Genomic DNA, 14,162 nt, shown 5'->3' on the forward strand with positions numbered 1-14,162 from the left:
TTTGCGCAGCGGTCTTCCAAACGCAATTTTTTTTAAAAAAATTCACTTTTTTTAATTAAAAAATAAGAAACCAGTAAAGTTAGCCCGATTTTTTTCCATAATGTGAAAGATAATGTTATGTCGAGTAAATAGATACCCAACGTCATGCTTCAAAATTGCGCACGCTCGCGGAATGGCGACAAACTTTGGTACTTAAAAATCCCCATAGGCGACACTAAAAATTTCTACAGGTTACCAGCTTAGAGTTACAGAGAAGGACTAGGGCTCAAATTATTGCTTTCGCTCCAACAATCGCGGCGATACCTCACATGACTACTACTGCCTGAAGGGGCGCCCCCAGCCACTTCCATGGTGGGGGAACGTCTCCGTTTCTTCCTGGATCCTTGGACCTCACTGTTGCACGACCGATGGGTCCACGGGGTAATTCAGTCTGGGTAGAAATTTCATTCCCGTCCGCCAGACAGATTTTTCCCCTCCAATCTTCAGCTGTCCCCAGACCGCTTTGCGGGGCTGCAGGAAGCGATTCGGGATATGCTGTTACAAGGCGTGATTGTACCAGTTTTTCATCGGGAACGCTTTTGAGGGTTCTATTCGAACCTGTTTACCATTCCATGGAAGGAGGGCAAATTGCGTCCAATCATGGACCTCAAAACTCTGAACTGCTTTGTGCGCATCCAGAAATTTTGCATGGAGTCCCTGCGGTCAGTGGTGGCGTTCTTGCATCAAGGGGACCTGATGGCCTCGATCAATATCAAGGATGCCTATCTCTATGTTCCTATTTGCCAGGGTCATCAATGATTCCTCCGCTTCGCGGTGGACAAGGACCATTTTCAATTTGTGGCTTTACCGTTTGGTCTCGCCTCTGCTCCCAGGGTCTTCACCAAGGTGTTAGCCCCTATCCTGGCTCTGCTATGACAGAGAGGAATAGCGATTCTGGGGTACCTGGACGATCTTCTTCTCCAAGCAAACTCGTCTAAGACATTGGAACGGGATTTGGAGGTGACCATTCACGCTCCGAAGCAGTTCGGTTGGAATCTTAACCTTCAGAAATCTGCCCTGGTTTCAACAACCAGACTGGAGTATCTAGGGATGATCCTAGATTCAGCTTCGGCAAAGGTATTTCTACCTCCTGTGAAGTTACAGAAGTTAAGGGAAGCTATTCTGTCGCTGTTGGCTTGTGACCTGGTGTCTCTCAGGCCATCTATGCAGGTGCTGGGCCTGATGGTGTCCTCCTTCGAGGCCGTACCATATGCTCAGGCCCACACGAGATTTTTGCAACCGGAGATCCTTGTCAAATGGGACAAGGATCCTCTATCCCTGGACAGTCTGATTCGTTTGAGTCACAGATCCGAGGACTCCCTGAATTGGTGGCTCAGCTCTCTGAATCTTCTCCACGGGAAATCCTTCCTTCCAGTATTCTGGACAGTGGTGATGACAGATGCCTGTCTGACCCGTTGGGGGGGGGGGGGGGGAGTGCCCTAAAGGTTCAAGGGACCTGGATGTTGGAAGAGTCCAAGCTCCCGATCAACGTTATGAAACTGAGAGAAATCAAGTTGAGCCTGTTCCACTGGATGGACAATCTCAAGGGGTGTGCTGTCCGAATCCAGTCCGACAATGTCATGGCCTTGGCATATGTCAATCATCAAGGGGGCACCAGGAGTGCCCTGGCGGGTCTGGAGGTAGCCAAGATCCTGCGCACGGCAGAGGACTACGTCCCAGCCCTATCCACCGTGTACATTCCCAGCATGGACAATTGGCAGGCGGACTACATGAGTCGTCAAACCCTGGATCAGGCAGAGTGGTCCCTGCATCCACAGGTGTTCCACCAGCTGTGTCTCCGGTGGGGGACCCCGGCTGTGGACCTGTTCACCTCCAGACAAAACAGGAAAGTTTCAAAATTTGTGGCTTGGTCCAGAGATGCTCTGGCCAACGCAGTAGACACCCTGGTGGCTCCCTGGAGCCAGTACGGGCTAATTTATGTGTTTCTGCCGCTGAAACTTTTATCTTGCCTGCTACGCAGGGTCGAGTTGGAGGGGATTCTGCTGACTCCCGATTGGCCCCGGAGATCCTGGTACGCCGACGTGATTCGGCTGAAGGTCGCAGGTCTGTGGACACTTCTCTGTGGGAATATCTTCTATCTCAAGGTCCGATCTTCCATCCTGCTTTACAGTCGCTGGCTGTAACGGCTTGACTGTTGAGAGCAAAGTGTTAAGGGACAGGGGTCTGTCCGATTCTGGTATCCCTACCTTACTTAAGGCTAGGAAGTCCACTTCTCAGAAGATTTATCATTGTACGTGGAGAGCGTACGTTGGTTGGTGCGAATCGCTGAAGCTGCATCCTAGATCCTTTGCTATCAGCAGGATCCTGACCAACATTTGACGTTGGGCACTCTTAAGTGTCAGGTCTCAGCCTTGGCTGTGTACTTCCAATGGCCTTTGGCTACGCACTCTTTGATTCCTACGTTTCTTCAGGGGGTTTGCCATCTGGCTCCCCCCAGGAGGTCTCTGTTATCTCCTTGAGACCTTAATTTGGTTCTATCGGTTCTTCAGAAATCTCCTTTCGAGATCATACAACACATTTCCTTGCTCGCCTTGTCGCAGAAAGTTGCCTTTTTGGTGGCTATTACCTCTGCATGCAGGGTTTCTGAACTAATGGCGCTATCTTGCCGTTCTCCTTATCTGGTAATACACAGGGATAAGGTAGTGTTACAGCCTAATCCGTCGTCTCTTCCTAAGGTGGTTTCAGACTTCCATCTGAACAAAGACATAGTGCTTCCGTCACTCTGTCCGAAACCTTCACATCCTAAGGAAATTGCCTTGCATTGCTTGGATGTGGTTCGGGCGATACGGGTGTATCTGGAGACTACTGAGTCCTTTCATAAGTCGGACTCTGTTTGTGAATACGGATGGACCCCGTAAGGGTCAGGCTGCATCTGCGGCGACCATCTCTCGATGGATCAGACAGATGGTGGTGAAGGCGTATTCTCTTAAGGGCAAGGTTCCTCCTTTCCCTGTCACGGCTCACTCTACGCGGGCGTTGAGTGCCTCTTGGGCTTTCCGCCATCAGGCATCAGTGATGCAGGTTTGCAAGGTGGCCGCTTGGTCGTCGGTACATACGTTTACCAAGTTTTACAGAGTGGATGTGTTAGCATCCTCTGATGCATCCTTTTGCCGCAAAGTTTTGCAGGCCACCATTTAAGGAGCAGTCTACTTTTCCTTCTCCTTTATGGTTTTGCTACAATTGAGCCCCAGTTGTTGCTTGTTGGGCTCCATGTTATCTAGTTGGCTATGTTAGCCGTGGGAATTGCATTCTTTAAAGTTTGTCCTTTCCCGACCCCTCAGTGGTTACTACTTTTGGATGTCCCATCTGTCTATGATTTAAAGCAGAAGCTACGTCAGTCGGTGGACAATAGAGAAAATTAGATTTTTTACTTACAGTAAAATCCACCGATGGACGTAGCTCCCACCCCTCTTTTCTCTGAAGAGTTGGGTTTTGGTTATTATTCAATGCTTGCAACTAAACTGAAGCCAGGGGTAATAACTCAGGGACCCCGCCCCCTGGCCGTTTCAAAACCTTTTGGCTCTACCTGGTTACTCCTAGTGGGAGGGGCTGATTACCCATCTATCTATGATTTAACCACTTAACGATTAGCCATGTAGAGCTACGTCTGCTGATTTTGCGTGGTTGTACCGGGCTGATGCCTCTAGTTAGAGGCATCACTCCGGTACGGTTTTTTAGAGCCAGCGGTTGGCTTTCCGGTGGTAATGACCGATGCGGCTCAGGAGCCGCTCGATCATTACCCCGGCGAGCGGGAGGGGACGCTCCCGCCGCCTTCCATGGCTTTGCTCGTGTCTCCCGTCCCACCGGGAGACCCAAGCATCCAGCCGCCACGTCCGCTGGCTAGATGGAGTCCCGATCAAAGCCGGAAGCTGCTTCGATCGGGTTTCCGATGACGTAACCCGGAGGCGGCGTCCATGACGTCACGTCCGGGTTACTCTGCTGCTAAAGGCGGCAGATTCAGAAAGTGACAGTATTCAAAAATGCAGTTTTCGGCGCTTTGAATACATTTTAGACCCTCGATCCCTCCATAAAGAGTACCTGTCACTGCATATTACTGTCACAAGGGATGTTTACATTGCTTGTGACAGCAATAAAAGTGATCAGATTTTTATTTTTTTTTTAAAACCTGTGTTAAAATAAAAAAAATAAAATAAATAGTAAAAGACCTGTGTTAAAATTAAAAAAAATAAATAAATAGGAAAAAAAATTAAAAATTTAGCCGCCCCCGTCAGCTCGCGCACGAAAGAAAACGTATATGGAAGTCGCGCCGCAAATTAAATCGCTGTTCAAACCACACATGTGAGGTATTGCCACGATCGCCAGAGCGTGAGCAATAATTAAAAAAAAGAGCTACACTCTAACTCTAAACTGATAACTGTTAAAATTTTTTAAAGCGATGCCTATGGAGATTTTTATTGACTGTAGTTTGACGCCATTCCTTAGGGTGTCCGCAATTTTAAACCGTAACATGTTGGGTATCTATTTACTCAGCGTGACATCATCTTTCACAATATACAAAAAAAATGGGCTAACTTTACTGTTTAATTTTTTTTTAGAGTCTTCGCTAAAAAAATATATATAATGTTTGGGGGTTTTAAGTAGTTTTCTAGCAAAAAATACTGATTTAAACTTGTAAACAAAAAGTGTCAAAAATAGTCTTAGTGGTAAAGTTGTTAAAGCAGCAGCTACGTCCATCGGTGGACTCAGTCGGTAAGTAAAAAATCCCATTTTTTTTTTTTTAGTTTTTTTTTTTTTTCGTGTAAATGTGAGATCTGAGGTCTTTTTGGCTCCAGATCTCACATTAAAGAGGTCCTGTCATGCTTCTTTCTATTACAAGGGATGTTTACATTCCTTGTAATGGGAACAAAAGTGATCAATACATTCAAAAAAGGTGCGTATATAAACCAAGCCCATATATGCACTAGCAGCGCTGATATACTCTTACTAACGAGAGGCAAATATGTCTATAATTCAAATCAATGAATGTGATCAGGTATATTCTTAATCAGTCACTATGAACGTCCTGTTGGCAAATCGGCATGCAACAATGTATCATGCAAGTCTCTTATTCACAGCAATGGAAAGATAAGATAGTGTGGAATAGTCCCAAAAGAGATCTTCCTCTAACCAACCTGTATACTTCAGTAAGTTATGGCTGCAACCAGCTGTATATAATCGAAGTCCAACTGTACGGTGTGGAGTAGGAGTGTAATGTATGGTTGATGAGTTTATTATACCTAAGAGGCCTTGGTGAGCAGTTCCCCTTCCACCACCTGGATTCTATTTACATGACCCACGCTCTGTGCTATCCTCCAATTTGCTTGCAATGATATGAGGAATCGTTGATCCATATTGTCAAGCTGTTACCAGGACCGGGAGGGGGATCGCCATTTGATAGTGGAGGATCACTTGATTTGGTCAAAAAGCTCTTGATCCTTGCAATAATGGTACGTTTTTAATACCTAGGGGAGCACGTCGGTGTGGTGAAGGCTCTTGGTGGTGTTTGGAGGAATAGAGGAAGATCTCTTTTGGGACTATTCCACACTATCTTATCTTTCCATTGCTGTGAATAAGAGACTTGCATGATACATTGTTGCATGCCGATTTGCCAACAGGACCTTCATAGTGACTGATTAAGAATATACCTGATCACATTCATTGATTTGAATTATAGACATATTTGCCTCTCTTGTTAGTAAGAGTATATCAGCGCTGCTAGTGCATATATGGGCTTGGTTTATATTAGGGATGCACCGAAATGAAATTCTTGGCCGAAGCCGAATAATAATGAAATGTTTGGCCGAAGGCCGAATACCGAACGCGGTGTTTCGCATTTTTTCCATTTATTTTGCCAATTTTTTGTCCTCTCTCTTGTCCTCTCATGTCTCTCTCTCTCTTGTCCTCTCATGTCTCTCTCTCTCTTGTCCTCTCATGTCTCTCTCTCTCTCTCTCTCTCTTGTCCTCTCATGTCTCTCTCTCTCCCTAAATGTTACTGTAGGGAATGGGATTCAGTGCACACTGCAGCCTTGTACCATAGGGTTAATGTTAGTGACACTGTAGGGATTGGGAAGGATGCTGGGAATGTTAATCAGGAAGCATGCAGGCAGCCTTGTAAATTTTAATTGCAGATACAGGGCACTGGGCAGGTCAGGGTTAATATGGTAACATCAATTACTCAGTGACAGTCAGTCAGTGTCAGTGTGGACTCGATCAGATTATACTGTGACAGACAGTCTCTCATAGTGGTGGTAGTAGGAGGCTGGAGGTGGACTAGTAGGAGCCTGGAAAGGAGCACAGCCGCATACATACATTACTCACTCATGCACTGCAGCCCGCCCCACACATTCAGTGAGTCTTACTCTCCTCCCTAGTTTTTTCAATGGCACATTCAGGAAGCCAATCACGCCGTGAGTAGCGGCACAGCGGAACCAATCAGGTGTGCAGGCACGCGTGATTGGTTCGCTGTGCAGCTAATCACGGCGTGATTGGCTTCCTGAATGTGCCATTGAAAAAACTAGGGAGGAGAGTAAGACTCACTGAATGTGTGGGGCGGGCTGTAGTGCACGAGTGAGTAATGTAATGTATGCTCACCGCTGAAGTGTCCCGGCTTCACGGAAGTCTGAGAGTCCTCCTGTCCTCCTCCGAGTCCCTTCCCCCTGTAAATATCGTGACCTCGGCAATATGAATATCGCCTACGGCCACAGAACGATAGTCGATATCATATCGACTATCGTTCAGCCCTATTGTTCGGCACAAAATTATTCGGCCTTTTGACTTATTCGGCCGAACACCGAAAGTGCTATTTTTTCTATTTTCGGCCGAATAATGTTCGGCCGCCGAATATTCGGTGCATCCCTAGTTTATATACGCACCTTTTTTGATATTATTTGACGGTATAGCAGCAGCTATTGTTTTGAATATTGTGAGTGATCAATTACCATTTTGGCTCATCCTTAAAGAGGAAGTAAACCCTCCTCAGGAAGTTGTACCTATAGGTAAGCCTATGATAAGGCTTACCTATAGGTACTGTGAATATCTCCTAAACATGTACGGTTTAGGAGATATTTACCTTTAATGCAGCCAGTGACGTCACTGGCGCATGCGTCTAAAGGAACGGCTGATCGTGCCGTTCCTTCAGAGCCCCGTGCCGTGACCGTCGGCTCCCGCGCGCGTGCGCGGGAGTGACGTCACCGCGGCTCCGGCCAATCAGATGGCCAGATGCCGCGATCCCGGAAGACGGGCGACTGAACATGTCGCTCGTCATACAGGTAAGAGAGCGGCACGGCGGGGGCTCGTTCTAAGGTAAGTATTTCATAATGAGCTAGTATGCGATGCATACTAGCTCATTATGTCTTTCTCTTGCAGGTTGTAAAAAAAAAAAAAAAAATTTTTAAACGAGTTTACAACCTCTTTAAGGGAGAATCACCCTTTGTGTGGGATTGCATAATACCTAAGCGCTGAGTGGGTGGGACAGGGCTTAGTCCTGATTTTGCTCCTTTATTTTGTGATCAATACATTAAAAAAAAAAAAACTGTGTAGAAATATAAGATAAAATAAATAGGAAAAAAAAATTAAAGTGCCCCATCCCCGTTAGCTCGTTCCCAGAAGCATACGCAAGTCGCACCCACATATGTAAACGGTGTTCAAACCACACGTGAGGTATCGCCGCAATCATTAGAGCGAGAGCAACAATTTGAGTTCTAAAACTTCTCTGTAACTCTAAACTGGTAACCAGTAGAAATGTTTTAAGTCTCCTATGGGGATTTTTAAGTACCAATGTTTGTCGCTATTCCACGAGCAATTTTGAAGCATGACATGTTGGGTATCTATTTACTTGGTGTAACATTATCTTTCACATTATAGAAAAAAATTGGGCTAACTTTACTGTTTTCTTGTTTTTTAATACAGAAAAGTGTATTTTTTCCAAATTGCGTGAGTAAGACCGCTGTGCAAATACGGTGTGATAAACAAATATTACAAAGATCTCCATTTTATTCTCTAGGGTCTCTGCTAAAATATAATATATATATATATATATATATATATATATATATATATATATATATATATATAATGTTTGGGGTTTCTAAGTAATTTTCCAGCAAAAAAAAAATTATTTTAACTTGTAAACAACAAATGTCAGAAAAAGGCCTGGTCCAGAAGTGGTTAATAGACCCTATATAGAAAGAATAATTTTTGGAAGTAATAACTCCTGTAGCCAGTCTAATACATTTTAACTTTTGTAGTTTATTAAATACTTTAACACATGCACTGTACAATTAACACTGCTGTACACTCATGTTTTATTGGTTTTTTTTTTCTTTTTCAGAACGGATGAACTGATTCAGAAGACAATTCGGGAAAAGTTTGCTGAGTGCACAGTACTAACTATTGCACATAGGCTGAACACCATCATTGACAGTGATAAGATTATGGTATTTATGCATGCCTTTTACATAATGGATGCAGCAATTTATCATTATGGAATCAGTTTTCCTTAATGCATTAAATACATTAATAACACAAAACATGAAATATCGTCCAGAAGAGTGTTACTAAACCTTGATGTTACTAAGGAAAGACTGGCATGTTTTTTTTTTATATATACAGGAGCATTTTGTTATATATTCTTGTGTACATGGCCATATGTACACATATTGAGATAATTATTTATAAGAAATTTTGTCATCACTCATTTTTGAGTTTTCTTTGGACTAAACTTAAAGTGGTAAACTGGAGGAGGGATAAGACCTGCGGCGCGGGTAATGCGCTGCTGGAAAATGTGGGCATGGCCAATTGCCTAGCAGTGGGAGGGGCTTAAGAGATGTGGTTAAACAAAACCCAGGCTTCCTTGTACCTATAAAATATGCTTTGAGTGTTTTGTCTGAGCCTACCTTAAAGAAGAACTTAATTCAAATAGTCAGGAACTGCAAAGCAACCAGCAACTGTTGAGACAATGAAGACTTTGGTGAGATGTATACAATGTACAGTATTTTGTATATAGTGCAGGAGTATGAAATGTACAGAATGTAGGGGACAAGTGTGTGTAATGTAGATGATGCAGGAGTGTGTAATGTACAGATTGCAGGTTGCAGGAGTGTGTAATGTACAGATTGCAGGGTGCAGGAGTGTTTAATGTACAGATTGCAGGGTGCAGGAGTGTTTAATGTACAGATTGCAGGGTGCAGGAGTGTTTAATGTACAGATTGCAGGGTGCAGGGCTGTTTAATGTACAGATTGCAGGGTGCAGGAGTGTGTAATGTACAGGGTGCGGGAGTGTGTAATGTACAGAATGCAGGGTGCAGGAGTGTGTAATGTACAGAATACAGGGGACAGGAGAGTGTAATGCACAGAATGTAGGGAACAGGAATATGTAATGCACAGAATGCAGGGGACAGGAATATGTATGGTACAGAATGCAGGGGTCAGGAGTATGTAATGTACAGAATGCAGGGGTCAGGAGTATGTAATGTACAGGATGCAGGGGACAGTAGTGTATAATATACATAATGCAGGGGACAGTAGTGTTTAATATACAGAATTCAGGGGGCGGCTCCATCCATTCCCCCTAATCCCATCCCAGCTCCATCCATTCCCCCTAATCCCATACTGGCTCCATCCACCACCCCAATCCAATCCCAGCTCCATCCCCTACCCCAATCCAATCCCGGCTCCATCCCCTGATCCCATCCCAACTCTATCCATTCCCAGATCTCATCCCGGCTACATCCGTTCCCTGATCTCATCTTGGGTCCATCCATCCCCCGATTTCATCCCTGCTCTATCCTCCCCAAACCGATCCCATCCCTGCTCCATCCTTCCCCCTGATCCCATCCCCGCTCCATCCTTCCAATCCCATCCCAGCTCTATTCATTCTCCTGATCCCATCCCGGGTCCATCCATCCTCCTGATCCCATCCCGGGTCCATCCATCCACCCTGATCTCATTCTAGCTCCCTCCTTTCCCCTGATCCCATTCCTGGCTCCATCCATCCCCACTCCATCCTTCCCCCGATCCCATCTTGGCACCATCCATCCCCCATAACCATCCCCGGTCTATCCTTCTCCCTGATCCCATATCAGCTCCATCCATCCCCCACACCCATATCAGCTCCATTCATCCTCCACACCCATACCAGCTCCATCTAACCCCCCTACCTAATACCAGCTCAATCCATCCCCCACACCCATCCCAGCTCAATCCATCCCCCCCCTCACCCATACCAACTCCATCCCCAACCCCTTTACCCTCTTCCCCATGCCTCCCTCCTCTGCAAGTCTCATGTACACAGAAATAATCACAGACCTCACATCAGGCATTCTGCAGAGTGGTGTGCTGCTCCCCGCCTATACAGGAAATCACAGGAGGAGGAGGGGCGGGTTCAGTGCACAAAGTTCTGCACTGTATGTCTGAGGCATAGATGCCAGCTGCCATTTGTTGTTCGAGGCATGCAGGAACCCAGCCGCCCTGCACCGCCATGGGCATTTTGGGACTCAGACCTGATTTGCCGGGACTTGGACAATTTTCTGAGACAGTCCCGGCAAATCAGGGATGGTTGGGAGGTATGTAAATGTTTGAATAAAAACAGTCTAATCTAAACATTTGGCAATCCTTCTCTGCTTCACTGACAACAGTGTGCCCATGCAGCCAAATGTGGCCTCTTCCTGGTACTATTGTCAGTGTCTGTGCAAGTAGCACATCACGGCCTGTCCTCGCCCCTGTACCGCCAGTACTCCCACAAGACAATCCAAACGTTTTTTTTAAAACCGCTTCATAGTACCAAAGCTCAGTGGGATCATTAGTCCTATTCTGGACCTGAAATACCTCAACTAATACATTCAAATTCCAAAATTTGCATTGAATATGCAAGGTCTTTTATTGCCTCTGAGACAAGGGGAATACCTGGCATGCATAGAAAACCAAAATTAACCTACCTCGTCAGCTTTTTCTGCTCTTTGCAGTGGAAGACAATCATTTCCAGTTTGTCGCCCTGCCGTTTGGTCTATCCAAGTGATGGCGAACCTTGGCACCAAAGATTTTTTGGAACTTTGTTTCCCATGATGCTCATGCACTCTGCAGTGTAGCTAGGCATCATGGGAAATGTAGTTCCAAAACATCTGGGGTGCCAAAGTTCGCCATCACTGGTCTATCCTCTTCCCAAAGTATTCATAAAGATCCTAGCACCTCCCTTCTATTCCCTTCTAAAAACTCAGGGCATCCAGGCCACGGGTTATTTGGACGACCTTCTCCTGAATCCTGAAAGGCTTCTCTCCCTTCTATCTGTCTGCAAACATCCACAAACAATTCAGATGTGAACAACCCCCCCCCCCCCCCCCCCCGAGATATTTTTACTGACTTCCTGCGACTGTGGAACGGACATTGAAGAGAAAAAGAAAGGTATGGGGTTTTACTCTTTTTTTTTTTTTACTCAAAAAACAAATAATTAGTCAAAATTTGTAATGTTTTTTCTTTCTTGTCCATTGAAGGACACAGAAAGTCACGTACTGTCGGGCTATACTGCTGTACATCTTGACTGTAGGATTAGACACTGGACCTCTGCTGTGTCTGGCAATGACTCTGCTCGCTGAGCAGCCTGGAATGCTGGACAGTTCCCTGGACAATTCCTTGAATGATCCTGCCTTGAATCTTGTTTGTCTTCAACATTTAACTCCTTGCTCCTCCTAAGAACTTCTAATTTAAGCCATGTCTCTGCACTTCCTTTTTTGCCAGATTATTGTGCTCCCTGCAGCCAATATCTCGCTTTTGTCACTCCCGCTGCCATCTGTATCTTTGCTAGCATTCCTTACCATCCTTTGGCTTGTTCCTTGACTGCACTTCTGCTTCATTCCAACCTGCAACCATTAATTACCGACCCTTGGCTTGTTTCCTGACTACTCTTCTGCTTGATCCCTACCTGCTATATCTGCTACTGGACTCCAGCTTGCTCACCTCCTGGTGGGGTGATCCTGAGGACCACGACCTAGTACTAACACGCAGTAAAACCCATCTCCACCATCATAAGCTCTGGTGAATACCGGTTAGTACATAGACCCTGCACCTCAGGTGAACCCGTCTCATCAGCCAAGTTGACCTGCTTGTATACCTGTCCTGCTTGTCAGTGGGTGCTGCTCCACTGTTGTAGCTACTGGCCCTCGAGCCTGACTCCAGGCTGTGACAGAATAATCTGGCCTAAAAATGGAGTCTGTTGTAGCAGCTGATGTGACTCCTCTCAGGGTGTAAATCCTCTGAATTACAAATTGAAGTGAAAGGGGCTACAAAAGGTCATCCTTGATCTGCATAGAAAATTGCGGGACTTATGTTCCTGAGATATTGACCGCTTGAGTTGCGCTCCCACCCGCCACCAGCGATCGTTCAGGAGAATGACAGGATGGTGGTCTGCCTATGTACACAAGGCAGACCGCCATTCTGTCAGACAGGAAAAGAGAGTTCTTGTGTTCTTACTAACAAGGAACACAGATCTCTCTCTTCCTGCAGTCAGTCCATTCCCCCTAAAGTTAGAAAGCACTCCCTAGGAGTACACTTAACCCCTTGATCGCCCCTGATGTTGTGCATATTTTTAGTCACTGGTTCCCAAAAAGTGTCACTTAGTGTCAGATTTGTCTGCTGCAATGTTGCAGTCCCGCTAAAAATCGCTGATCGCCACTATTACTAATAAAAACAATAAAAAAATTAAAAAGTCCATAAATCTATCCCAAGGTTTGTAAATGCTATAACTTTTGCGCAAACCAATCAATATACAATTTTTGGGATTGTTTTTTTACCAAAAATATGTAGCCGAATACAAAATGGTCTAAACTGATAAAGAAATTTCATTTGATTTTTTTCTTTGTTTTATTGAATGTGTTTTATAGCAGAAAGTAAAAAATATATATTTTTTTCTTTTTCTTTTTTTTTTAAATTGTCGGTCTTTAGCGCAAAAAATAAAAACAGCAGAGGTAATCACATACCACCAAAAGAAAGCTCTTTTTTTGGGGAAAAAAAGGACATCGATTTTATTTGGGTACAGCGTCGCATGACCACGCAATAATCAGTTAAAGCAACACAGTGCCGTATCGCAAAAAATGGCCTGGTCATTAAGGGGGTAAAACCTACCGGAGCTGAAGTGGTTAATCAATGTCGTATACACTTTCAGATGCAACCTGCTGCATTTTCTTCTGACAAGAAAAAGGTGATGTTTATTATCAACCTCCTGACTGAGGAAGGGCCTCCCCTTATGTGGCGCAAGACAATGTCATCCTGGATAATTTAAATTCTTTTGTGGCTGCTATGAATCAAGTTTTTGCTGACCTTAAGGGCTGTGCTACTGCCGAGGCAAAGTTGCACAATTTATGGCAGGGTAGATGCTGTGTTGCAGAGTACACAACTGCATTCGGACGTTGGATTTCAGATACCAATTGGAATCCAGCAGCGTAAAAAAATCAGTTCCGTCAAGGACTCTCTGAACAAGTAAAAGATGAGCTTGGCAGAGTAGAAAATCATGAGGATCCTGAGTCTTTTATTTATTTATTCAAATTGATCAGAGCCTTACTGGCAGTAATGGAGGCATGCATTTTTCTACTAGTCAGTTTGCGCCTAAGGGTCCAAGAGTTCTTCTGGATTCTGACACTCCTGAGCCTATGCAGTCTCAGCCTCACTCTGTCTCTCATTTGTTTCAGGAAGCAATAAAGTTAATTCTTTTTCATCATCTGGACTCTGGGGCGGCAGGAAACTTCATGGACATTGAATTTACCCAAAATAATAACATTCAAATAAGAAATAAACTTGCCCCTATTGATATGGAAAATGTTGATGGCTCACTTTGTCTTCAGGACCGATTAACCACGAGACCGTCCGCTTGAACTCCAAATTGAGGCTAACCATCAGGAGATTATCAGCTTTCAGCTCATCACATCACCCAAACTCCCTATTTATCATCCTGGGCATTCCTTGGTTCTCTATCCGTAATCCCTCCATCAACTGGGAAACACAACCTATAAATTTTATGTCTTACCATTGCAAAGAACATTCCAAAGAATGTTATCAAATAAGCCCTCCACCAACGCAGGATTCACAAGCAGTTATGGTAACTACCCAATCATACG

The 14,162-nt window shown here is 44.8% G+C and overlaps 1 protein-coding gene across 1 annotated transcript in view; it reads left to right on the plus strand.

Moving 5' to 3' along the window:
• The window catches only part of ABCC4 (ATP binding cassette subfamily C member 4 (PEL blood group)), a gene marked incomplete at its 5' end in the record, with an annotated part of 504,496 nt that overhangs the window by 448,000 nt on the left and 42,334 nt on the right, over positions 1–14,162 (plus strand). The window contains one exon of the mRNA XM_082245314.1: positions 8,390–8,495. Coding sequence (XP_082101440.1) covers positions 8,390–8,495 — 106 coding nt within the window. The remainder of the gene's footprint in view (positions 1–8,389; positions 8,496–14,162) is intronic.

The sequence above is a fragment of the Pelophylax lessonae genome, assembly GCF_965119305.1.
Source record: "Pelophylax lessonae genome assembly, chromosome: 2".
Lineage (NCBI taxonomy): Eukaryota > Metazoa > Chordata > Amphibia > Anura > Ranidae > Pelophylax > Pelophylax lessonae.